Source organism: Haemaphysalis longicornis, unplaced genomic scaffold (assembly GCF_048455015.1).
Source record: "Haemaphysalis longicornis isolate Haplotype H1 unplaced genomic scaffold, Haemaphysalis longicornis Haplotype H1 scaffold_2, whole genome shotgun sequence".
NCBI lineage: Eukaryota > Metazoa > Arthropoda > Arachnida > Ixodida > Ixodidae > Haemaphysalis > Haemaphysalis longicornis.
The window spans coordinates 256,301,315-256,327,540 of NW_027526295.1; the positions used below are offsets into that span (position 1 = coordinate 256,301,315).

General features: G+C 50.6%; 2 protein-coding genes across 3 annotated transcripts in view; one reads left to right on the top strand and one right to left on the bottom strand.

Moving 5' to 3' along the window:
* Positions 1 to 19,377, bottom strand: part of LOC144170450 (transmembrane protein 198) — an 87,545-nt gene extending 68,168 nt beyond the window's left edge. For both annotated transcript variants that reach the window (XR_013322615.1, XM_077700261.1), the window contains exon 1: positions 19,170 to 19,377. The gene's annotated coding sequence lies outside the window, so the exon portion shown is untranslated. The remainder of the gene's footprint in view (positions 1 to 19,169) is intronic.
* Positions 19,378 to 19,608: 231 nt separating this feature from the next.
* Nup107 (nuclear pore complex protein Nup107) lies at positions 19,609 to 23,015 on the top strand. Its single transcript, XM_077700260.1, has one exon. It carries the CDS (start codon positions 19,767 to 19,769, stop codon positions 22,440 to 22,442), a length of 2,676 nt encoding a protein of 891 aa, XP_077556386.1. The 5' UTR covers positions 19,609 to 19,766; the 3' UTR covers positions 22,443 to 23,015.
* Positions 23,016 to 26,226: the final 3,211 nt, after the last annotated feature.

The window sequence follows — 26,226 nt, forward strand, 5'->3', positions numbered from 1 at the left end:
AGTATTTTCCGAGCACAAGGCCGACAGAACAGCTGTCAATGATTTCCACGAGTTCCTTCAAGCAGCCTGAGAGTATACCACGTTCACACACTTCTGTCCAGCAGAGGACGGTTCCACGAGAGTCGTCGGACATCGCCGAAGTTATTTAGAGCTACCAGAGTCCACTTCTCACGTGTCGCCGACTCGACAGGAGCGTTCGTCGTGCGGTCGGACGAACGAGGCCACCGAAGCAGAGCGGCGCGGCCTCCGCGCGGATGGCGAGACACAAGGCCACGGCTCGCGCCATCGTGCATAAGCATCAAGGCCGGCGTTGGCGGACGAGCTATACACACAGGTGCGAACCAACCGAGACCGTGGCTGCGTTGTGCAGTTGCGTCTACGTCAAACAGTGGTCGTAGCACGGCTACGGTTTCGAAGGAGGAAACTCAACATCGAAAATTGGGAGAACTAGGAAAGAAAGCAAGGAAAAGGAAAGCAAGAAGGGAAAGGAACAGAAAAAAAAAAAGAAAAGAAACAAAGAAATGTGGGGTGAACAGGCTTCGAGTCGTGCAAGTTCAGCATTACTTGTTTCGGTTATACCGTCATACGTCATCATACCGTCATCATACCGTCATCATAAAATACCGTCATCATAAAATACCGTCACCGTTATACCGTCATCATAAAATGGCATAACCCTCGGGGAAGGAAATTTAGCCTCTACATGAATATACACGTCACTAGGATCGATTTCCAAACGCAACACTGGAACAAAGGCGGAACACTGCGAATTATAGGACGACAACGCGACGAACACACGCGGCGAACAACAGGACGTGCATTGTAGTACTACGAGAACAGACGCAGCATGTCCCCTGCTCCCCTTGATAAGTAAAGACGCCAAGAACGCACAGGGTGAAAATAAATGAGAACTAGATGACACAAGCGTGCGTTTCCCTCTTTGCCCGGTAGTGAGGCACCGCACGATTTCAAAATAAATCCTCCCACATATCCATTGCAGCCAGGGTATACACTATAAGGTTCCACTCTGGTCTTCCTGGCGCCTGTAAACTTCAGCGGGCGGATAGAGTTATGGTAAGAACCCCATGCTGGGAACGGTGCCCTCCCGCTGGGAAGAACACGGTGCGAATTACCAGGGCGCCGTGCCGTGTCGAGGAGGAGACTCAGCGCGGGGTGGGGGCCGATGTGATTGAGGAGGCCTGGCAGGAGGCGGCGGCGGATGCTCGGCGTAATTTTAGCAGAGACAGGGCGCCCCGCTTCCTTCACTGCTTGCCAGCTGGACGAGCCCGACGTGCGGCGGGAAAGAGCTAATTTGAATATACCGCCAAAGAGGCGAGCGGTGGCCCCTAGCTTATTACGGCCCCGGACGGGCTCCGCATGATTTATACGACGGGGCTGCAAAATACGGGTCGGTACATTGGCCAAGGAGCGCTCGTAAATGAAAACTACGGGGAAAGCTTCGTATATATGGAGTACGGTTACCTCGAACATGCCGCTTACCTGCGTGCGTTCTTAAAGTGCGGATATTTGAAGCGCCTGCACACTGGAATGGGACATCTATCGAATGTATGTGTTCACGGTGGTCGAGCACAGGAGACGTTCGAGCGGTGGCCAACGCTGTTGTTGTCTCGCCATCATCGGATTGTTTCGAAAGAAAGTATCAATTGGCTTGTGTGAGAGCGCCGTTTGGTTGAATGGTTACAACGCAGCACCTGAAGTATATGCTTTCCTTCGATTTCGCGGCGATATGTTCCGAGTTGTCAATCTGAACACTTTCTGCGACCAAATCATCGCTGGAGGAACAGCAATGCCCCGTGACTATAGAGCCCTGGAAGCAGCGTATGCTCGCGGCCTCCTGGACTAAGGTTGAATAAATGTTCATTACTTTGAATTTCACGCCCTGATGCCGTCGTGAAATCAAACATTTCTAACGCTGAAAAGCTAAGTTTCAGTCTGTTAAAACCGCTCGTGGGGCGAACATTCGCAATAATCGCAAAGGGCGAGGATAACCGTTCCGAGAGAACGCGGGTAAAAACAGGCACAGTAATTCCGAGTAACTTAATTACGAAAGCGGTGCTAACCGCCACCGAAGTGCCTACGCGCTATATATATAGATTTATATTCCCGCGTTTTTATTTTTACCCGCCGTTCTTGTTCCTCTTCACTTTCTTTCAGAGCGCTCTTTTGTTCTTTTACCATCTTTTACACGGCAGCCGACGGTGCCCTGTGTACACAACCCGGCAATTATGCTCCATGTTCCGCTTAAAAGGGATTTAGGTTCCATGTATCATTTTCTTGCAATTCCCTTGACAATTTTCTTGCACGCGTTTGCTCATGCAATCAAAGAGCGCGGAAACTATTTTAGGCTCTCGCGCGAAACGACAGGGTCTGCGTTTCCCTCTGCGAGGCACGTAATTTGGTTGCCCAAGACGGAGTTTAATTTCAATCGCACTACGAAAATAACGCGCGAACGCTTGAGGCTATTAAAAAAAAAATACTGCCACCAATCGTTCCAGTAGCAATCAATCGATATTTATAGCCGCTTCCAAGATGCGAGCGTTTTAAAATAACGCTGTTCGCCCCATTTCTTGGGCTGATGATTCCTTTCCCTTTTTGCCTCTACACCAACTGCATGAGCGAAATAAGAATGGGCGGGCAGAGAGAGGCCATAACATGTCTATACAAGGGCGCTGTCCTAAGCTTCGTGATTTTTGTGACTGCTCTGTGTTTTCTTTCTCTTTTTGTAGGCGGTACGTATAGGCAAAAAGAGCAGCGCGCAAATTGAGCTGCGATGAAATACCGCGTAATAAGTGTAATCTGAGTAGAACTTCAGGCAGCTTCAGGTGCGAATCCTGGGCATGATCCCCCTTCCTATCCATTCGTCGGCAGTTCAAAGCAAGCGTCGTTCGAGCATACGGGGCCTGGAGGGTGTACGCATGCGGAGGTTGGTCGTGACGCACAAGCGCTGCAAAAATCAAAACGAGGCGTCAGTGTAAGCACATTATATACACAACTCGTTTTGATTCCGCCTTTTTGCGCGTCGCAGGCAACTTCCGCACGCGTTGTGCACGTAACGTCACATTACCAGGTTACGTACATCACGGAGCTGGCAGTTTTTTCTCACACAGGGGCGACCGCGGAACAATGCTCCTCCCAGTACACAATGGCTGCCAGACTGCCCGACCACACGCGTAATTGTGCGGCCCTAAAATGCACGCAGACGTCTTTCTTCCGGGTCAGCGAAGGGGATCCGGGGTGTACCCGCGCATGCTGTGACGTCACATGCGGCGCTCGAGGACGACATCCTTCTGCGAGCTGCCTAACCCACTCGCGACGTGTAAAAATCGCTTATGCCGGACGGCGAAAAACAAGAGAATAAGGGGCTCAGAGAGATATATATTTAACGGCAGGACGGAAATCCCGGCACATGTTCGGCACAGCCCTCGCCACGTAATGCTCACATTACACACGTCCCACCGTTACGTATACGCTGACCTTTACGCCGCCGCTGCGCTTAAGGCTAACGGCTCCATTGTGTACCCCGGCCTCCCTGTGCGTGGATACAAAAGGTGCTTTTAGAGCGAATCCAGCTCCGTTCACACCTACCGTTAGCCAACAAGCGATTAAAACGTAGGCGGAAATGAGGGGAAGGTCACAAAACGGCGCTAAGCTCCAGTTGAAACAACGTACATTTTTAAGCACGCTGACTTCAGGTGTCAAAAAAAAAAAAAAAACGCCCCGGAGTACTATGGAAGTGACAATTGGAACCGATGGCAAATGTACGAAGTACAGGGTACGCGTACGCATGCACGCACTTCCGACAGACTGAAGGACGATACAATACAAGCGTTCATATGGTTTTGCTCTTTCACTGAAGTCTTGCAACCAGAGAACAGATGCAATGATTTCAAACAATGAATCACGCGTGTTTTTCTATAGAAAGACAAATCGACAATAGACGATGCTTGTGGGCACCGAGAAGAGATGAAGTCACGCTAGTACATATATTTGCAACCAAATTACCTCCGCCGCAATAGAACTATACCTATCCAACGCTGCCTGCGGGACATGAAACAGCGCCGCTATAAACAATGGACACTCACTTTGATATATCTGATCGCAGTTGATCCGCGATAACCTGCCGACGGTTTGCGGCCCACACACCTGGCGGCGATGACGAGCCGGATATATGACCACCGCATCATATCACTGCTCGTACGATGAAAGTAAATTTGACCTTATTTGACCTTAGCGCCGAGAAGCGATCATGAAAAAGACGATAACACGAACGTGCAACAGCACTAAGCGAGACAATGTATTATGTCGACGCAAACCACACACACCGAGAGAGCTAAAATGAAGCAACTCGGAAAAGTTCCCCGTAACGCCGTGGGCCTAGGCATCACGAGCCGAACACAACTTGCGCGAGTATATCAGCGTACCGCGTGGTTATAATATGCCGCGCAGCCAGACGACGCGTCGTGGCTCTCGTTAAATTACAGACGCCGCGGGCGCAAAGGCGTGACGGCCGACAGGCGGAAATGAAGGGGTCGACGACGATGCTGCAGTTCCGCCACGTGTTACGTCCCCTGCTCCTGCCGACGCCACCCTCCGACACGCTCCGGTCGTCGAGAGATGAGCTCCCGCACACGGAAACGGCCGCAGCGACAGAAATCGAAACCGCAATTGTTAAGATCAGTAGCGCAGCCAGAAAATATTTCAAAAAGAAAGTCCGCACCCAAACAATACTTCATTTTCAGTGTTTTTTTTTTTAAATCTTACTTTCGTTTTTCAATTTAAATTTATATGAAGTGTGTAAATAGCATGGGTGTAAGTAAAAAGGGCCGAAAGGAACTCGGGGTGGGTGCACCACTAATAAAATTTCGGGGGGTGTTCCGACACCGAACTCCTCCTGGCTACGCCCATGGTTAGGCCCCCTAATGCAGTGGTTCTTTACCGTGAGCATGGGGACCCCTTTTGGGCCCGCAAAAGTGATCGGGGACCCCACGACGAAATGTATTGATACAACGTCATACAAGTTACTCTAGCAGCTAAAGTCGCCCATACGGAATTTTTTGTGTCTGCCTTTTGTGTGCTTCCTTGAGTTATTAGGACATGGCGCAACGAAGTGCACTTTAAAGATCATGGCTACCAGGAGAAGTCAAACGTACGTGCACTGCAAAAAAGCCACTTATTTGCTATGGCGGCAAATTTTGGCAATAAGGATCGAAGAAGGGGAGTGTGGAGGAGGCACTCGTGGAACCCCTGAAGTGCCTTTGCGGGCCCCCCAGAGGACCGCCGACCTCCATTCGAAAACCACTGCCCAATATAGCGTACACAATTACATTTATGCGGCTACAGGCAGATAGCTTGTACCATTCCTGAAAGACCGCAGCCAATGAAGTATAACGCAAGCTAAATAGACAGGACAGGGCTTCCTTGCGCATTCGTATGCGCTGCCTCGACAACCATGAAAGAGACTACTGGATCGTATAGGTTGACCACGCATGTAAGCAGACTCTCATAAGCTGGGAGCTATATGTGAGCGCCAGCTAAGCGTTATTTCAGTCCGAAAGTCGAGTTTGGTTATGACTGTATTGGCGGAAGTCCTCTGATCGTGCCTATCTACATGCAACGGTAATTGTTCGGCCACGATATAGGTCTACCCCCCTAGCCTACGACAACATCCGAGAAAATAAAGCCACAACCTGTATTCGCATAAATGCGTACACGTCAAGGACATGACCACAAGCAATCTCATTACTAAGCAAAAAAATCTATATAGATTTTATGTTTAGTAACGACCTCATTATTAATGAACGCGGTCGCCCCTGACGCGCTGCATAGACCGTGACGCACGAAAAAAAGTTATTTTTGATAGCTTGAGGTTGGCAGGGTGAAGCTCAGAGAAAGGTCAAGAACTGACGTCATCTATTCAAAACGACATGCAGAAAGGGAGCGATGCCTGAGAAAACGAGTTCGCAATGTTCACCAAGGGAAAACACACTGCCGCAAAAAACAACGCCGAAAACCAGCTTGTACGTAATGAACTGAACGTCGAGTTAAAAGGAAACAGAAGTACCACTGGCCCTTGTATGTCACTACGAAAGGGAAATAATAATAAAAAAACCACTCTCCTTTGGGAAACGACAAAAGAGAATCAGCACGGCCATCTTCTCAGCTCAATAACCGCTACTATACAAGCAGCTCGATATGAACAAAATTGGAGCAGAAGGTCGTTTGCAACTTACACGCATCTGTAATGCGACACGACTGTTCATACACAATGTAAACGTCACAAATGCTGCCAGGGTCCAGGCGGAGCGTGACAAACCTTCGCAATGAAATCTGCAGGGGAGCGAAGAGGCGCACCGAGCGGCAGTTGTCAACGGGCGCAAAGGACAGCAGCGCACGCGCTTTCGAATTAAGAGACGGACTTCACGAAGCGGCCAGCGTCCAACATAGATGAAGAAGGCGCGTGCACGATGGGCTCGGCTGGTCGTGAGACAGCTGTCCACGCTTCGGTCACGAGATGGCAGAAGCCGTACACGAAAGAATCAGGCTGAGCACGAAGGGGGCAACGAACCAACGACACAAGCGCCAACCCAACCCCAACTTTGTGCTCGGTGTGCGCACACTGCAACGGCTGCGTACACGGACAGGCGCGCGTGTTGTTACCCAGCTAGGTGTTGGCGAGTGGACCGTGACGAAAAACGTTGAACGTTGCATGCGAGCCGATACTTTTATCCCGCAGGCACACGCGAAATGGTCAGGTGGACTAGGGGGAGAAAAATCAAGAACGTTCCCGCAACGCGGGAGCTTTAAAACACCGACGGCTGCGAAGTCGCCCGGGTACCATATTGGCGTACTCACACCGGTTTCATTTTGCGGCAGCCCCGGTACTAATGAAACAACTAGTAGCCCCTCAAGCTTTGCTAGTCTAAGTCACTTTGCAATACTTAAGGATACCTACAGGACACCGGAGCAAGGAAAAGTATAAGAAGCGGGATCGAGATCCCGAATGTAAACGCAGACGCACGGTTCCGTAAGTATATAAATATAGCCACGACATTAATGCTTCCGGTATCAGAAAGCCTACGTCGAGCCTAGCCTTTTTTCACCTACAGGTTGGCACGAAACAAAAAAAAAAAAAAAAAAAGAAGAAGAAGAAGGAAGGACAAACGCGAATTGAAAACAGCGTCGTTATTCAAGCGTGAAGAGAGCTCTAGACCTATTATTCCTTCGCAAAAGACACACAGGCGGGCGAGAAACGAGCACTACCAGGTAATCAGAAGAACGGGTAGAAGCGGGGACAATTACGCAGACCTGTCTTGCTCCACTTGCAAGCAGCCTTCCAAGCCACATCACTTTTGTCCGCGTTTAGTGAACTCCTCCTTCATCCTTGGTCGTGTGCCAGTTCCGCGGTTCCGTTTGTTGCCCTTCTTCGCTGAACGCGCAGCTTTTAGAACAAAAAGCAGGGAAAAAAACAAAGCTAAACGCGTTGAATAGTTGGCCAGGTTTCAACTCGATGTGGGAAATAGTAACAGCGGAAGAGGACGCGTGAACCACAGACTAACCGCTATCGTACTATATATATATATATATATATATATATATATATATATATAGCGAAGTAGAATGGGAAATGAGGGGCTCGCTGAATTAAGACAGAAATAAGGGTTGGCAGTCAAGAATGCCTCCTCGGAAAACAAAGGGGAGAACGCGGTAGGTCATTGAAATAGATGAAGAATTTTGAAAGAGAAAGAAGGTGGAGAAAAGTGGTCGTGGGTTCGAGAAAAAAAATGCCCGCCCGGTGGGATCCGAACCCACGACCACTTTTCTCTACCTTCTTTCTATCTTTCAAAATTCTTCATCTATTTCAATGACCTACCGCGTTCTCCCCTTTGCTTTCCGAGGAGGCATTCTTGACTGCCAACCCTTATGTCTGTCTATATATATATATATATATATATACACAGTATAAGTGCCCACATTTGTCGTGTATATGAGCTTGCTGCACACGGAGATATTCAGTGTTCAACGTAACAAACCGACAAAGCAAATGCCTACGCACGCTAGAAAAGTGGAAATGATTAAAACTATGGCCACGATGTGAACGTGCGCAAAAAAATTACGGAGGGAAGAACTTGTGTCGAATCGTTACAGAGAATTATGTATGTATTCAGTGAGTGGCATCTACAGTAAATGTGTGGGTAAGGGTCTGCACTATGTTGACGAGCTATTTTAAAATCCTTTTACTGTGCAGCGAACTTCTATAGACACGACTGTACTTCTAAAGCTCGAATCAGCACCTGATCACAGGGCGGGCCACGACCTACGTAATGGCGTAACAAGGATTTCCCCTGAAGAAGCCTTTGTTACCACACAGATGCAATGATTTGCCCCAATTTTTTTCGTTTTCTGTCTCTCACGAAACGCTACATCTTGGACGCAGTATTCGGCTCCGAGAAAAAAAAGAGAGAGATATCGATGCGTTGCCATTCGACGGTCAATCAGGTATGCTTACAAATGTACTTCATCAGACTCACTACTCAGGAAGCAGCAAGCCATGCGTCTCAAGCGCTACGTTCCTTCCCTTCCTCCCAAGAACCACATTCCCCTCTTCCTTGCCTCCCACGCACTCTTTTTTTCTCATCCTTTTTGTGCCTCACGACCACGCCCCTACAGACATAATTTGCCGACAAATAAGTCCCGTCTATCCCGCCTCCGAACTCTGGTAATCCCCGGTGGGAGGATGGGGCGAAAGGGAGGCCGCGGAGCCATCAACGGCGCTGTCGTCTCGGGTCCCGACTCTGCTCCCAGAAACAAAGGGACGGCGCGAGGAGGTGGGGAGGTCGAAAGCCGAGGCCGTAATGCAGGAAGCTGCCGTCCCGGCTTGGCAGCAGACACAGGAGATGGGCAGCACCACTGCAGGCATCGCGCAGCTTCTCTCTCTCTAAGGCCGCTCAGCTGACCGGCCGCCATTCCGTCAGCAGATCGATCGGCGCCTCCCAAGATGGCGGCCGCCGTCGGAGCAGCTGGAGCAAAGCGCGCTGCTCCGTCCGGATCGCGCGCACACGACGAGAAAACACACGCCGTCACACACAGGGCCAAGAATTCGCGCACACGAAAAATTGTCACAATCAGAAGCCGGACAGGGTCGTTTCTGAGCGCTACTAGGTGGGGACAAGAAGAAGAAAACGCGTCTTTCCGAAACCCCTGAGCACATCGCGGAGTGGCGTGAATCGGGGTCAGCCGCCGCTGATGTGCAGGGAGCCGTAATAGAAGTACCCGCCATCGCCATCGTTCTGGCCGTCGGGATCAACGGGAGGGAGAGAAGTATATACAGTTTCCTCGGCAATCGGGGGCAACTTCAGTCGCGGGAGATTTCTCCAAATCACACGTCGCAGCGAGGCGGCGGTTCGCGCGTGCGATTCTCGGTCGCACGCACGCATGCAAGTGTCCCGTAGGCGCGCTCAACTGCCTATTACCTACCGCCGCTCCAGCACGTTCGAGTATAACTTGGCGGCAGGCCATTGTCTTCCCGTATTTGCGTAACTGCGCGGGGTCGTGACCAGCACGGGGAAACAGGCGCCGAGCGTGCCTGCGCTGTCGCGGTGTTGGCGTAACGTCTAGATGTGGGCGGCTCTGCGCAAATGGAGTGGTGCGGGCAATGCGTCAGTCTGCGTCGGTTTATGCGCGTGTCTCTGCGCGTGCGCGGCTGTGCATTGCTAAGACGTCTTTAAACGTTATGATAAAGTGAACGGCGGATGCTGTTTGGGCCATTTGAAAACCTACACTCAGGCGGGAAAGCTAGGCGATTTGGATCACTGAGAAGCTTCCATTCTACAGTGAGATCCACCCAAAAGCCGACCCAGTAAATGGAAACAGGGTTTGAAAATTCCGAACCGACGAGAGGATCACCTGTATCCAGACGGGCACTAATGGCTCTTTAAATTTAACAACTCAGCTTCCGTCTGTAGCCAGTCAGCGCTTGTCACCATGCTGCTTAGAAAAAGAAAAGGAAAGGCAACAGCGTCGCTCCTTGAGGCACAACGTGCGTGGGGCATAACGCAGGACCGTATACGTGCACAAATGAGGCCGGAGGCGAAACTGAAGTCTCGCACGTCTCTCGTCGGCATCGCCTCCCCCTCATACCCCGACTCGTTTCTCATCCCACCTCGGCGCGTGCTCACCCTACAGCCGGCACACGCCGTACTCTCGCGACGGACCAAAAAGAAGGCGACGACAACGCGACGCACTACTCGGCGCGAGAAAGGTCAGCGACCGCTCCCCAAAACGAAAGCTTATCTGGAGAGGCCGGCGCCCTATCCAGCAGCCTCAAGAGGCGCGAAAAAGCCGCTGACGGCGAAACCCGATGTCTTCACCCTCGCCCTTGCTGCCTTGGAGATACGCCTCGGCGTGACCAACTGATCCATTTGCCCCTCTAACGCAACCTCGCAAAGCCGAGATAGATCGATGAACGATTCCGCGCTTGTTTCCCCGCGGTTTCACAGTTACGGTTTATTTCTTCCTTTTTTTCCCCCCCAGTTTCGTGTCGGCACGGGAAAACAGGCCTTCACGGATCGAGTACGTAGTCAAGACGACCTTGACTGGCAAGTTGAGCGCCCCTAACAGGACCGCGGGAACATGTGCGGGCCGGCTGTCTCGACTCGAGTTGACTCGCAACAGGACGTTGCGCAGTCGTTATCCAAGCGACGGATGATGCGCCTCCTGTTCTTTGCCCCGCACACAACCCGACTTGCTGGCGGCCACACGCGAGTTCAATTACCGGGACTGCAGTGGGAAAAGAGTTTACTAAGGGCTCCTAGCACGTGACTCGTGTTTCCACTTCAGCACAGACTCTTATCAGCTCCATATGCTAACACAGACGCGTGCCAAAACGAACTCAATTTCCACTGCTACGTGCGTCAACACATTTTTCATTAATTTACTGAGAGAGCATTGTCACATAGGTAACTCATACGAGTTGCCAATGAAAATACGCGTGTGACCCCGCGAGAGGAAGATCTGACTGGACATTGAGCAAATAGTGACATTAATCACAGTCACGCGACGAAGATGGTGGGGAATGTACGCTCACGGGTATATATGACGTCATTAGCAATGAAAGCTGTAATATTGTTCGGCGGCTCCAGATAATATTGACGATGGCACAGACTAGTATTACTTGTTCAGTTGCCAACTAAGAGATATGGAGACTGATTGATTGATTAATTGTGGGGGTTTAACGTGCCGACGCAACGCAGGCGATGAGGCGCGCCGTAGTGGAGGGCTCCAGATTAATTTTGACCACCTGGGGATCTTTAACGTGCGCCGAAATCTCGTACGCACGGGCGTTTCTACTTTTCGCCTCCATCAGAAAAGCGGCCGCCGCGGCCGGGAATCGAACCCGCGACCTCGTGCTCAGCAGACCACCGCCTTAGCCACCAAGCCGCCGCGGCGGATAAGAGATATGGAAATAACTCAACTTATCCAGAGAGAGACACGAAAAGGAAAAAAAAAATAAAAAATAGGGGCAGCCGCCCGTGAACGCACAAAAAAAGCAGGTTGGTACATAACCCGACACAGACTAATTCGTAATTTACCGGTGCCGTGGGTCAGTGGAGTAGCCAGAAATAAATTTCCTGGGGCGTTACGCCACCGGACAAATTTGAAAAAAAGAAAAAGAAAGAGTGACGGCGCCGGACGGGCAAACATTATCCATTTTTCTGAATGCATGAACTTCAGGGGGGGTGGGGGTTCCGACGCCGAACCCCCCTCCTCCCTCTTGGCTACGCCCCTGAGGAAGGTTACGCCTATTAGCACATACAATTGAACACAACGAAACCCCGGCTATAGCCACCACAGCAAGGGTTAACTATATAGTGGATGCCTTTATGAGCTGGCTAATGTGTTGCGCCGCCAGCGTTCTGGAGCTATCTTCTCGCATACGTTAAACATACGGCATGCAGTCAATCCACAGAATAATAGCAACGAAGCTCGAACGTGCGAAGCCGACAAAGCTCGGCGTCCACGTGAAAGGTGTACAGCGCGTCTGGCACAGCACTGCCAAAAGCGCGAATTGAACTTAAACGAACGGTGATCAATAACGATCGACGACCCGCTTGTTTCGCCGCAAGACTAATAGGCTGTCGTGAACCTGTATCACGGAAGCGCTGCCTTGAACGAAATTTTGAAGGGCATTTCGCTGCAACGCACTGAAATCTCAAAAATGAAAAAAAAAAAAAGAAAAAAAAAGCGACGTGTGTGCTTAATTTTGCCGAACGCCAGGGACTCCCGGGTGGCCCACATTACGCATCACAACCGCGCGTACAATACACACACACACACGCATATCTGAAAAGTCAACGAACTAGCCCACAAAAATTGTATTCTTGTTTTATGCTTACGTGCCGGCCCAGAGAAGCTGTCACAGACAAGCCAAGCAAGCACGCTACACCCCCCTTATCGTCTCAACACCGTTTCTGCAGCTTGCGTACACCTCGTCGTCGCCCAAAAAGGCGGCGAACGGAGGAGTCACAGCGTTAGTCAACCATCGTACTCGCGTGAGAACCGGCGATACGGGTCAAGCAGCGGTCGTTGCAATGAGAAAGCCCCACTCCGCAACGACACTCGTCCAAGTCTCGTGAGTAGTATAGCTGTACTACAAGGATGGGCTTTGACGACACCGCGGCGCCCCAGAAGCCGCCGTATCGAAAGCACGCACATCCCGGCACCGCAGCTTGCGTGAAAGGGTGCGCTCTCCCCCGTGACGGGATGACAGCCAGTTTGCCTTGCTCTTCTCTTTATTTTCTCAAATAACAGGAGCGTCGACCACAACGCAAGCTCTTTCAACCTTCACATCGAGCAGCCGACGAGAGGCGTCTGCTTGCTCACCGGGGCACGTGCATGAGCCATAAAACCTTTCGGCGTGGAGCGGAAAAAGAGCAAGAGAGCTTGGAAAAACGGAAAACAAAAAGAAGAAAGAAAAACATTAGAGCCCGAAGGGGAAGAAGAACGCAGTGCGGTGAGAAGAGAAAGCGGCCCACTGTCCAAAACGGCGGCGTTGTTTGGCCTCGCGTCATCAGGCACGACGATGGAGGCGATACCGGCGGGTTACGTCAAAATATATAACGTTCCGCTCCGTTGCGGCAGCGAGACTTTTCCGACGACGACCAGCGCGCACTGCTCGCCGCATGACGAGTCACGAGCGAAAATGCCATTTCTGAGGCCGCACTGCAGCGAAGCTAACGCTCTCGCTTATGAGTCACTGCTCTCGCAAGGACAGCCTCATGCGAAGGACACGCGTGTGCGCAGACCGACGGAACCTTTGCCACCTAGGCTTGCGCTGCGAAGGTCGCCGAAATCTAATATTGCGTCACCACGCGCGAATTTTAGGGGCGAAGCACCTTACAGGACTTCGCTTTGTCCGGGGCTTGGCGTCCGTGTACACAGTGTTGCGCATGCGCGAGGAGCATTGTATTGGATTTGGATTGGATTAAATTGAATTTATCGGATTGGAATTGTGTATACTGCACACACGAGTTGTCACTCATTTACATGCGCGAGTGGGCAATGCCACGGGTGATTACGGTAAGAACGATCCTCAGTGCTTCACCCACTCGTCATGACTCACTTCTTGGAGATGCGTGATTTTTTTTCATTGCATTGATGGCCGTTTGTTTAAACGGAATAAAAGTATTTTCTAAACATCCATTTGAAGAAGTGGCTGCCATAGGGGACGGTCAAGGACTCGATAGAGGAATGAACTACGGAAATTCGGGGGAAAGAGTAAACTCAGCTAGCGCACGACAGGCGTGGCTCGAGATCTTTGGTCGACGCTTTTTCATTCTGAAGTGGACACAACCATGCTGCTGCTGATAATGATGACTTTTTATTCAGTCCAAAATTTTCGCGGCCGTGCGAGGCAACGCTAATACATATCTCCAACTGGAATCTCACGTCCTGTCTATAAGGTCGTAGCGGAGGAGGGCTGCAAAATAATTCAAGCAACCCGGGGCTCTCTAATGAGCGCCGAAATTTCGTGCACACGGGGGTTTCACTTCTACGCATAATGCAGGCCCCGTGACCTGTAAACGAAACCTGCGATCCAGCGTAACAACCAGTATACGACGTCTTTCGACGTTAAAGTGTCGGGGAAATGATACTCCAGCGTATATTGCGACACCACCGTCTTCTCAATCAAAAACGCTTTGCAATACAGCGAAAGCGTCTGCTTGGCACATCGGGGAATTCGTTCTACGCGATTTGTGAAAAGCCAGCCTAGAGCGCAGTAATTTTTTTTCCACGATAAGCTGATTTACCGCATTGCCTCGAAGCACACAGAGAACTCTCGTTATAACGAAGTCGCTTCATTTAAATTCCCGCTTTATATGGTCCACACTGCAATGTAAAGAGAGCAGATCATGTCCACTTTTGACGAAGTACCGCTTTATTTCCCAGAGTGCTCATTGTACTCAGTGCAGGCTTTGTCTTCCCGGCTGCAGCAGGGTTGCCTCCGTTCCGACGACGAAGAGCTAAAGGATGGAGTTGAATTGTTTAATATACACGGCGAGTATAGAAAAGCGATGGTACAGGTAGCAGCCTACTGGCGTGCTTAAATTAAAGCATGACAACTCGAATGCGCAGAGAAACGCCACCCGCAAAAGCCCATATAGGCACTGTCCCCGCTCAACGAGAAGCTGCTCCACTGCAACCGTCGAGAGAGAGCGAGAGAATCAACTTCTTTATTAGCAAAAAAAAAAAAAGTGGAGTGGTGTCCGTCGAAACACGCGTCGACACGTTCCGAAGCCCAGTCGAACACAAAGCAAAATCACACCGCGAAAAGCCGCCGCGTCGAGTACGAGGATGCGCAAGAGGGTTCCGGCCACGCAACAATCTCGAAGTCGACTGATGGGCGCGAGGCATGTACGAACCTGCAGGGGCCTTCCGGTAAGGGGACTGCACCTCACATCAGTGAGGCTTTGCGGGAAAGTACGACGGCGCGTCGTCGCGCTGAGCACTGCTGAAGTCTGCGCGGCGCGTCGACGCGCACACACACACACACCAGTCGATTCGTAACACCTTTTAGACCAGTTACACTTCCCAGTGTTAGTGCTAAGCTTATACAGCATTGGAATACAGGGCTTAGGAGGCGATAGGCTGTGGTCTAAACTAAGCTAGTATACCCCACTACACTGTGGGCCCCTGATGCATCACTCAAAGTGTCGATTCTTCAGCGCTTCAAAGGAAAAAAAGAAAAGAAAAGGAAAGAAATGCAATGGACTAGGGAGCTTGAAATCGAGATTTTAGCCCTCCTGCACCACCGTGGCATGCGTACAACTGCGCGAAAAGGCAGTGCTTTGGCAAGTCCGGGCTGCTCAGCCGACTTGAAACGAGAAACATCAGTCTAGCGTCAACTCAACGATACGAGCCTTTAACAACTTGAAGTAGCGCGCTCTCTACACGGACAAAAGAAAAAAGACAAATTACAGAGCTGACTCGCAATTAAAAATTTTCCTTCTTTCGTCCGTGTAGAGAGCGCTTAAAGATGTTAAAGATCCAGTACCAACTAGCACAGCTGTTGGTTCCTTAACGCCACCAAGTTCTCTAAAACAGAAACACGAAAAAGTAAGAAGGAAATGAAGCAGAAAAGAGAGAGAGAGAGAGAGAGAGAGAGAGAGAGAGAGAGAGAGAGAGAGAGAGAGAGAGAGAGAGAGAGAGAGAGAGAGAGAGAGAGAGAAATGGGGAGGGAGACTCATCATTACGCCTCGCGTCGCTTCAATCCTTTCGCATGCGCTAGGTTCACTGCCCCGGAGAATAAACGCCCCACGAGGCGCTGTACATCCTTTCCTTGGGGGTTTAACCGACGCGGCGATGCGCCCCACATCCCCATGCTGGCCCATAGTACGGAAGCACGAGCCGCGCCATCTAAAGGCTCGCTCAATTAACCTACTCGACCAGCAGGCAAAGGTCGATTTAGCATCATCATCATCAGGCAATCAGCACTTGAAAAAAATAATGCTGGAACCGATAGCCTATATGGCTACTGCCCACTATTGCACAGCAAAGTAAGGCAAAACGCAGACAAAATATTAAACGATATCCTCCCTAACCATTTCGACTAGACAACTAAAACAGTTTACATGTTAACCCGAAATTTCTTCAAGCTTAGACTGACAGTGCGTTCCAAGCTTTCGCACCCAAGAGCGGAATCAGCCTTTCAGCACAGACATTTGAAGTGCGGAGGTTCAAATGACAATATCTGGAATGTCTTGTGTAACGCTACCCCAGTCTCGATTCTCACTGGGCGAAAATGCCAATGTATTTTTGGGAGGGGCGAACTTTGGGGACGTGCATTTCGGATTGCAAGCCAGATTCGGCATTTCATGGCTGATTTCCTACTTGCCTTTGGAACGCTGCGCAGTGCGACATTCCCATAACATGCATATACCGTATTCACTCGATTCTAAGCACCCTCCCCTACTTTCGGGGAAAAATTTGGAAAAAAAGTTTGCTTAAGAATCTAGCCCCCCCCCCCCCCCCCCCCCCCCCCCCACCGCAACGTGGATTTCAGACGCGTGGAAGCGGGCTCGAGGTGACGTTGTGTCCAAGTCACTTATGAAGCTTTCAATTACACAACACTTCAACGGAACAGAAAACGACCTGGTGGGGGGGTCAGTGAAAGCGGCGGGGCGGCCCGAGCGGCACATTGGACTTGAATGGTAGTGAAGGTGACGGGGTATCATACGAAAGCGGTGGGTCTGTACCTGTTTTTCGGCTGAATATTGGTCAAATAAAACATCATTCCTTGCGCCCGTCTCGTCGAGATACGGCGGGGGAAAAAAAGTGGCGGGAGGTAAGGCAATTTAGGCTTTTTTTAATCTAAGCATCCCCTCACTTTCGGCATCGCGATCTTGGAAAAAAAGGGGGTGGTTAGAATCGACTAAATACGGGATATGCAAATGCCTTGAAAGATTATTTCGCCTCCCCCAGATTAGACAACTTCCTGCTATTGCTATGCCAAGTGCGGAGGGTCGAAAACTACCCGGAGATCCCGTTCCAATGCATTCTGTAGTTCTTTTCGTGGCACATGACGACTGCTCTTTCTATCACTTTGGACTGCCCAGGACTGCTCCAAAGCAGCTGCGCAATTTTATTTGCCCTTAGAATTTCTATCTCGAGAGCAGCTTTTGTACTGCCCAGAAACCACCTGCTCTGGGAAGGCAAATACAAGAGACCAGATGATGGATGAATTTAATCGATGCGCATTTAATGCGTGACTCCGTACACTGCAGCCTCTACAGACGAGTGCAGCTCGCACCTGACCAGCAGACGATGAGTGCGGTACTTCCCTCCATAGACTCAACTGTTCGGCTGCGCGCTTTATGATCCAGGCAGTGTAGGAACCCAATCGCCTCTTTGGCTTGCGAGTGCACTGCACCTGCACTTTTCCACCGAATTCGCCAGCGGTGTAGCCCAGTGCAGTTTTTGCACCTCAAAAAATAGAAAGTGCATGAACAGACGAAAGTGCGGCACTTGTTCCGCACGATGGCGACACCGGCACTGAACAACCATGAGCTACTTAATCGAACGAGCCCGTGCAAGTGCAGTAATCTGCACGCTAGTCAACCTGTGCGTCGGAAGTTAACGAACCAGGTGTGGGGTGAGCAAACCTTGATTTCATCAGTGGAACAGACGGTTCCAATTAAATTCCAAGTGTCTCGCCGGAACAAGTCAAAGTTCACGTTCTGCTGCTGGTTTGGTTCTACACATGGATAGCCCGGTGCCGGCGCGGCAGAGGGTTAAAAAAAAAAAAAGATCGCCCAACAGCTATCACTATTTTAACCCACAACAGCAGCGCGTCGACGACACTGACGTTTGCGTAGAAGTAACGTTTGCCTGTTCGGGGAACTAATCTTTGAAAGGCGAAGGAGTGTCGAGTAAATTAAAACTTCAAAAAAAGAAAATAATAATAAAAGCGCCGACTCGACCCTCTTTTTTTGTGTGTGTTTGGTGAGAGAACGCAGATGGGTAAGAGAGAAACAAAAGGGCCTCATCGATTTCCTTTACAGAGTTGGATAGTCCGAGATGTCACCTCAGATCAAATGTGCCACAGCAAAACACGAGGAAAAAAAAAAAAAAAAGAATACCGATTTTTTACCTCGGTTCCCGCGGAGGAGAGGTCAAGAGACCCAAGACCTAAAATGGCCGAAAATTCTTTCCGAAAGGAAAGATGCGCAACTGTCCAAAACTGCATGCATATATTACCAGCGCACTTAGTAATATAGGTAGGCATCTGACGAAGTTGAACTGATCGGCGATTCTTAATGGAGCTCATTTTTCTTTTTCTTCAAGGTTTGAGATTCGCCTTAATGGGTTGAAAACACGAGTATCAGCACTAGTCGTGAGCGTTGTAAGATATCTTTTCTCCCAGGCGATAGACGTTTTATATATAAAAAAATCAGTCAGGATATCGACACGGCAACCCACAACGAGAGGCACAGATCAGCTGAAATAATTAAACTCGACGTCGAACAACAGCTAAACTAAACCATTAGGAAGGAGCCATGTAACCGCCTCTTCGACACCACCAGAACAATAACAAAACGTGTCGCATTCCCATGAACAGCCGGAATTATCACACAATGAAAACGTACGGTTGCGCTTGGCAACGGTTGCATAACTACGATGTCTTGCTACCTGAACGCAAGCCAGCTGCGTATTATTAAAAAAAAAAAAAAAAAAGACGTGCGTATGCGGGTACTCCTTACATCGAAGTGCTTCGATGTAACACGATTAAGCTCTCGCGTGAATCGTGAAACTGTCAGCTCCACGGGAAGACCCGAGAAGCAGGCAGACTTCGTGCTACGAACAGCACACGCCGCAGGGGCGTAATACAAGTAGCGCGGAAATAACGGGACCTGCGCCGGTGCAGTGTGCGCCATAAGAAATTACTTGAGAAAATAAGTACTGTACACTCTTATTTATTTTTTACCGGCGTCAGATCCTAGGACAAAGTGACAGAGGAATGCCCAAATTCAAGCTGCAGATGCAGAAGCATCATGCGCAGCGCTGCGAAGGCAACTGGATCAATGAGAGCGCGAGATGGATGCGGCGGCATGACAGGTTGTGGGAGAGAAAGTTTACCGAACAAACTAACTTACCTTCAAGTTATTGGTATCACTGTGTAGTGAAGAGGGTTCTCACAGACGCGAAGGCATTTGACGCCGCCAATGCGATACACAACGAAGAGAACTTCACACGAGACACATAATGCACAAATAGAAGCGGCCTACCACTGCCTGCAGGCACCATAGACAGCGGCCCTGCGGCCACCAGCAGCTCTGCCAGCGGCTAGCAACTAACCGAGAAAACAAGCCAAAAAATTTACAGGATACCGATTGTGGCGACAATGTTGGCTTTTGCTGGAACTATTAAAAGAATAAAATTACGACTCAAAGTTTTACATTACCAGTACACAAAAAACTATTAAATTGACTACTTTCGAATAAATGTTCTAAATAAATTTAGTTTTTTTGAAAGTGGAAGTTATTCAGACAAAAAATAAATTTGAAATGTTTCAGGGGGCGCCTGCTGCGCTTCACAATGCAATGCATGTGACCCTTTACGCGGTTTCTGGTTAACCCTAAAAATGCGGCGGCAGGGCGGCATTGCCAAAGTTCAAATATCAGCGTTCCGTTATGTTTCTCGGTTTTGAAGAGTGGGCCAAGCAAAATTGACGAACCAAGAACCAGCGAGACATGGATCACAGTGCGAGTGATGCGTTCGTGTACTCTCTGAGCAACCTCGCCACGCCGGTTGCCGACAAACGGTCGCGAAGTCGGTTCAGCAACAGAAGTGCGTCGTTTTCACAGCGACTACAAGAATTCACCACTCCTGCGGCGAACTACACAAGCACCGTTTCTTCCCTCATGAGCAGGGCTGCAAATGCTTCAGTGGGAGGATCATTCGCGGACTTGGCGACGCCGCGCAGTGGAGTTCAACGATCCGGTAATGCCAGCGCGAACTTCGAAGCGTCGGACATGACCGCGTTCAGTGCTTGTGCCTTGGCGACTGAGCACCCCGTTGTTGCTGCCATAGTGGGAATCAACTCGGAGTTTATGGACGCCTACAAAACGTTCGGTAGCAGTCAAGACGTTCTCGAACTGCTCGAAGAGTACGAGTCTGTGTGCGACAAATACTTAACCAAGGTAAAAAAGGTGACAGATCGAATGGCCTCTCGGAAAGGCGAACGCGTTTGGGACGAAGCCATGGCGTGCCTCACATTGCTTACCGAGGAGCGCAACACTTGGAAGCTTACCGGTGTTTTGCTCCGCGACCGGCTAAACGTGACTGCTGGTCTCGATGACCCTGTGCGCATGGACGCTGCGTGCGAAGCCAGCGACAAGGAAATAGTGGACGCGCTGATGACTAGTGACTCGTTAGTGCGCCATGCACAGCTGGTGGTCGACTGGCTGGAAAGCTGCGCCGCATTCCAGCAGAGCACGGGTGACCGCGAGCGAGTCGAGTATTTTGCGGACGGAGGCTGCGCTTGGGAGAACACGCTGCATCAGCTGCAGTCTCGCGCCGCGAGCAGTGTGCCTTCGTCATGTGTGCGCGAGCTTGACCCGGACGCGCCGGCACGGCTGCGCCAGCCGATTCACGACCTGGACCGCGACGACGAGTGTCGCCTCTTCCGTAGCGTCTTCTCCCACCTGCGGGCGGGGCAGTTGCAGCGGGCGCAGGAACTCGCGGTCGAGAACGGCTACCACTGGCTGGCCGCCGCGGTCGAAGGCTGGCGGCCGCATCACGACCCCAACAAGGGCAGCGGCGTCGCCTCGGTGCAGCCTGCGGAAGGCGACCTCTACAGGGACCTCTGGAAGCAGGCCTGCTGGGAAGCCGCGTCGAGTCCCACCTGCTCGCCGTACGAGCGCGCCGTGTACGGTGCCCTGAGTGGCAACCTCGAAGCTGTGCTGCCCGTGTGTACCACCTGGGAAGACCAGCTGTGGGCGCGGATGCGCGTTCTCGTGGATGTCTGCGTGGAGCTCGAGCTTCGCACTGCCACACAGCAAGCCAGAAGCCTCGAGCCACTGCCTTCCGGCTACCCTTGCAACCGCGGCACCTTGGATGCAGTGTTTCGAGAGCTCAATGCCGCCTTGGGGGCCAGTCATCACGGCCGTTTGGAGATCACCCACACCTTGCAGCAGTGCGTGGTGCTCGACGACGCCGCTACAATGGTTGAAGAAATGCACGAGTGGGTCCAACAGTCGATTGACCCACCACTGCAGACGGTGCGGTTCCTGGCACACATGGTGCTCCTGCTGCGGCAAGTCGGCTGCCAGACCAGTACCGAGCCGTGCAATGCTCTGCTTCGAGCCTACGTTGACAGGTTGATTGACGAGGGCCACGTTTCCCTGGTCGCAACGTACGCGGCGACACTTCCACCACCCGACCAGGTGGCCAAGTACACTCGCCTCCTGCTCAGCCTGGGCACCAAGAATCCTGGTGAACAGGAGCACTGCCTGAAACTTGCGCATGCAGCCGGGCTCGATGTGGCCGTCATCACTCGGACTCTGGTGGAGCAGGTGCGCATGTCTGGTGAAGAGCCCCTGCAGCTGCAGGCCACGGGCACGGTGCCATCCCTGGAGGCCACGGCCGAAGACCGGGACAAGGTGGCCTCGCTGGAGTGGCTCCTCTTTGATGCATCCACCAGGGGCGAGGCCCTCAAGCAGGCCAATGCGCTCATGCGCAGCTTCGTCTGCATGGGCAAGATTGGGGCCGCTCAGGATGCCTTCCGCAAGATCCCGCCGGACTCCATCAAGGTTGCCGTGGAACAGTGGTGCGGCGGCCGGCACGGGCAGCTGTCGGCCGAGAACGAGAACGCGCTGCGGGAGTTCACCTGCTTCAAGGCGCTGCTGAAGGTGCACACCAGCTTCCAGGAGTGGTCGAGCCTGTACCACCGGAGGAAGCCGCCAGCTCCCGAGGAGCTCCCAGAGGGCGCGCGCTTCCCCGAAAAGGTGGCGCATGAGCACAAGATCCGCGGCTACGCGCTGGAGCTGGAGCAGTGGAAGAACCTCGTGTCCACCTTGGCCAGAGAGGTCAAGAGGGACGTCCTGGATGCGCTGCTCTTCGAGGGAGGTTGGATGAGGGACCAAGGGGAGGCCGACGAGGACGCCACGCCCAGGGGCCGCCAGATGGCTGCAATTCGCCGACTGTGTGTTCCGCAGCTGACCTTCCTGCTCATGGAGAGCCTTGGGGAGTCCGGCCTGGCCAGGGACTGCACCGAGGTGGCGGACGTCATTGCGTCGGAGAAGCACAAGCTGTACGAAGAGTTCGGGAAGGAGGAGCTGAATACTCTCTTGCGCAAGGCTCGGACAGCATGCCTCAGCCTGCTGAATGAGGGACTTCTCGATGCATTAGGTTTCCCCCTTCAGTAATGGTGTCCTCTCTTTCAAAAAAAAAAAAATGTGCTCTAAATTGTAAAAAAAGGGTTAAGCCAGAGAGTGGATTAGTGAAGGTGCAGAGAAGAGCGTTTCTTTGTCACTGTTATTGCAACACTGCCACTGCCGTACACCTGTATATGACATCCAGTTGTTTTTCTCGTGTCGTTCACAGCATACGCCTATTATACTGTTAACGCAGTTGGGCTGTGGAGCCCATTAGTTGTTATCGGCCAGGCAATATTTTGGGTTGGTGATGTGAATACAACGTTGCATTCATTATTTCGGTTATTTCATATTGTTGTTTCCACTGATTTTAACACGTCTAAATAGCTGCACCTTACCATTACATTAAAAATTCGTCTGTATTTTTAAGAAATGAATTGTAACGCGTCTTCGAAATAGCTCTGCCTTATCATTACTCTGCTAAGTCAGGGTAAGCATGGTTTGTACAGAATTTATTAGAAGTAGCATTTAAAATTTCGATGTGTTTATAAGGTGGAAGGATTGCTTAAGATTCACATCTTTATTTGTTCACAAATGTAATAAAAACGGTGAATACTTTTGCAACATGTCCTGGTCGTTTTTTTTTTTGTTGTCTCCATGACAATTTGGTGCATATGGCTGGCACTTCCATGTTTTCATGTGATGTAAGCACTCCCAACTCACTTATTCTGTGCCTAGTCTCATAAGCTTCAATAAATGAATTTGAATGCATCAAACTTAAGGGGATCAGAAAATAGGCAGATGTACAAAACGCACAGCGAATACAATAGATTTTCAGAATTGTATTCAGAATGCCAGATACAAGCCATTAGTTGAAATATCCGAAATGATATCGGATCAAGGCCCATCCGTACATGGTACCTCTGCGGCTGGGGAAGTAGACAAGGAAATATGGGTCGCTGAAAACAGGTATGAAAGTGTGCAAAATACTGAACAGGAAATAAGATGTCCGGTCCACTATTATACTCGGGTACATGTTAAGAAACCCAACGGAAGTTGCCACTGTACCTCATCAGCGCAGCGTGAGAAAACGCAGCCGATGTCGCGCATTAAGTGAGATATCCTTTCAAAACGCACGCCCGCACTGACATCCCAAGCTGCCGCTTTAGCAGAGCAATGCACTGCATGAGCTATCGCCACCCTTAACCTGTACCACAGTATAGATGGTATTTGTTGGAAAGTTTAGCGGTCAATTTCTTCGCTTGGCAACGGTGGAAACGGCCACAGACATGGCCGATGCGCCACGGACACGGCGCAGCCTGGGCCACTGCGGCCGCACGCCGAAGAAAAAAAAAACACCTGCGTGCGTCATCAGCTTCGTTCCAATCCGATTCTAAATGGTGGCGTCAACAGAGCTGTTATTAATCGCACTCACATTGACCTCGAGGCAATACTTTGCGTTCGGAAGAGTTTGTAACGTGAAACACAGTCATGTGTTTCACAGTCGTGCTTTGCATGGACAAGTACTGCCATCCCGCGGAGCCCGACGTAACGAGTGACGGCGCACCGTCACGAGTGACGGCGCGCCGCCGGTAGCCGATCGCGGAGGCCACGGGCGCACTTGCACGGTTGCATAAAGGAAGGGTGCCTGATCTGCGGGCCGTGCGCACAACGTCGTCTAGCAACAGACGCTTGGCCACAGATATGGCGGCGCACACTTGGTTGCCTGCATGCATTCCACGCCATTGAATACCGGCTATAGGCAGAGCACTTGTACTGTCTCCTGTGCTGCATAGGTAGTTTGTGACAACGCTGCAGCACCCCTTTTGCACAGTACCCGCAGTGTGAATTGCAGGCTGCCCTTGGTTGAAGCATGGCATGGCTGGCATGAAATTTTCAAAGGAATAGGTATTTGTATGCTTGGCTCTGTGGAAGTGGAAATTGAGCATTACAATAAACAAAGGATGCACAATACGCCAGTGATGAACTACATTTGTGCAAATGGTATCTGTTCCGGTGGGCAAAGGCCAGCATGAGAACTTGCCATGGTGTGGCATGGGCCACTAGTGATTGACTTTTGTGAAAAGCCAAGCACCTCTTACCTTGGAAGAAAACCGTAGAACCAAAATCTGGAAGCAATGCAAGTAGTGAGTGTGTGTTCACAGCAACTCCCAGATAAGCCTTGGGCTGCATACTACACTGTGTTGCAGGGCACAACTACGACCCTCTTGAAGATTTCAGGTCACAGGGAGCAAGTGATGTGCATGTGCTTGAAAGGCTGCCACTCCTCTTGTACGCTTTTCATTTGGTCCGGGACTGGTTTTGCAACATCTTTCAGAGGTGCTGCTCCCCGGCTTGCATGTTCAAGATGCGATGCTGAGCTCCACAACAGGCACTAAATGATGCACTACAAAACACAATTTAAAGGTGCATGGCATAATGGTTGCAATAAAAACGGCAAACGCATTGTCACACATGCTGAAACAATGCTGGGGTGCATTGCCCACTACAATTTTTGAGTAAATTGCTTGTATTCATTACTTGCACGCTGGAATCAATGCTATATTGTGAAGTATTAAAGGTGGTTATTTTTATGGTAAGGCACACAGCTGCAAACACGGTAAGGCACTGAGCTGTGCCTGAAGCTGGCATACAATAGCAGCAGGTGTGTTGTAGCTGCTGAGCAGCTGTAGGCGATTTTGACTTGCATCGCAATCGACTGCCCAATGTTGCTAAGCGGGGCAACACACTTTCGCGTTGCAGATCGCGCTACGCGAGACACGCACCTGATGAATTCCTTTACTGACGTGCAATGCCACACCTTACTGGCGCTCGTTACTACCATGCACCTCTTTGCAGACCTCTTCAGTGATGTGTCGCTGGTGCCCTCCATGGTTAGTTACATTCAGACCAGTGGGAGCACATTCCCAATTCTCTACCTGCTCATCCTCTGCACACGCAGCAGCCATGTCTGCTCCTTTCCGGCTCGGCGAGGCAGGGTGGTGGTGGGTGAATCGAAAGGGCAAGGGACTGCACGATGATCTCTAAACAATGTGGAGCTGTGTCGTAAAAGCCAATGGGTCTCCCATGTAGCGTATGCAGAAATATGTGCAGTGCTGACTGTTCTCAGTTCAAAGGTGAAGGCTGCAATTGAAATGGTTATGACTTTCTTATATACTCTCGTGTGTCAATGAAGACGGCAGTGGCGTAAAAATTGCTAGATTGCACTCGGAACTGATGTTATGCATTCATAGGTACGTTGGTCAATAAAAGTGCACTAGAAATGTGAGCAAGAGGGATCCTAGTTAAATTTGGTTTGCAAACTTTGTTGCTTGCTCCCCATTTTCTGGCAACATTTACGTTTTCCTTTCAATTAAACTTCCTCTCACGGGTACCCAATTACAACACAATTAGCAACAAATTACACACCGGGAACTCGATGCATACTTCACGGAGTTGTGGTATACTACCACCATTCCAAATACTTTAATAATTTCGGACTTATTTCATTAGTTCCTGATTTTATGCGCAATTCTGGCTGTGTGAAAACTTATTACTCTGTCTGAAACATGAGGCGAGAACATGTAGGAGGTGAGTGGAACTGCCGTCGGCAGGCGCAAGGTATTACTAAATGTAACAAAAATACTCCACCAGTACACACTAACACTGGTAGACAAAGTGGCAGTGCCTTGACTACAGCATGTTACTGCGCTGAACATGTTTGACATTACCTATTTGGAGGAGAGAAACAGTTGCTGCTTCTAACACATTCTTGCTGCATGGTTCTCGTTCAAGCAAAGCCTTGCCATGTGACAATCAATGCGTATCGGACGCC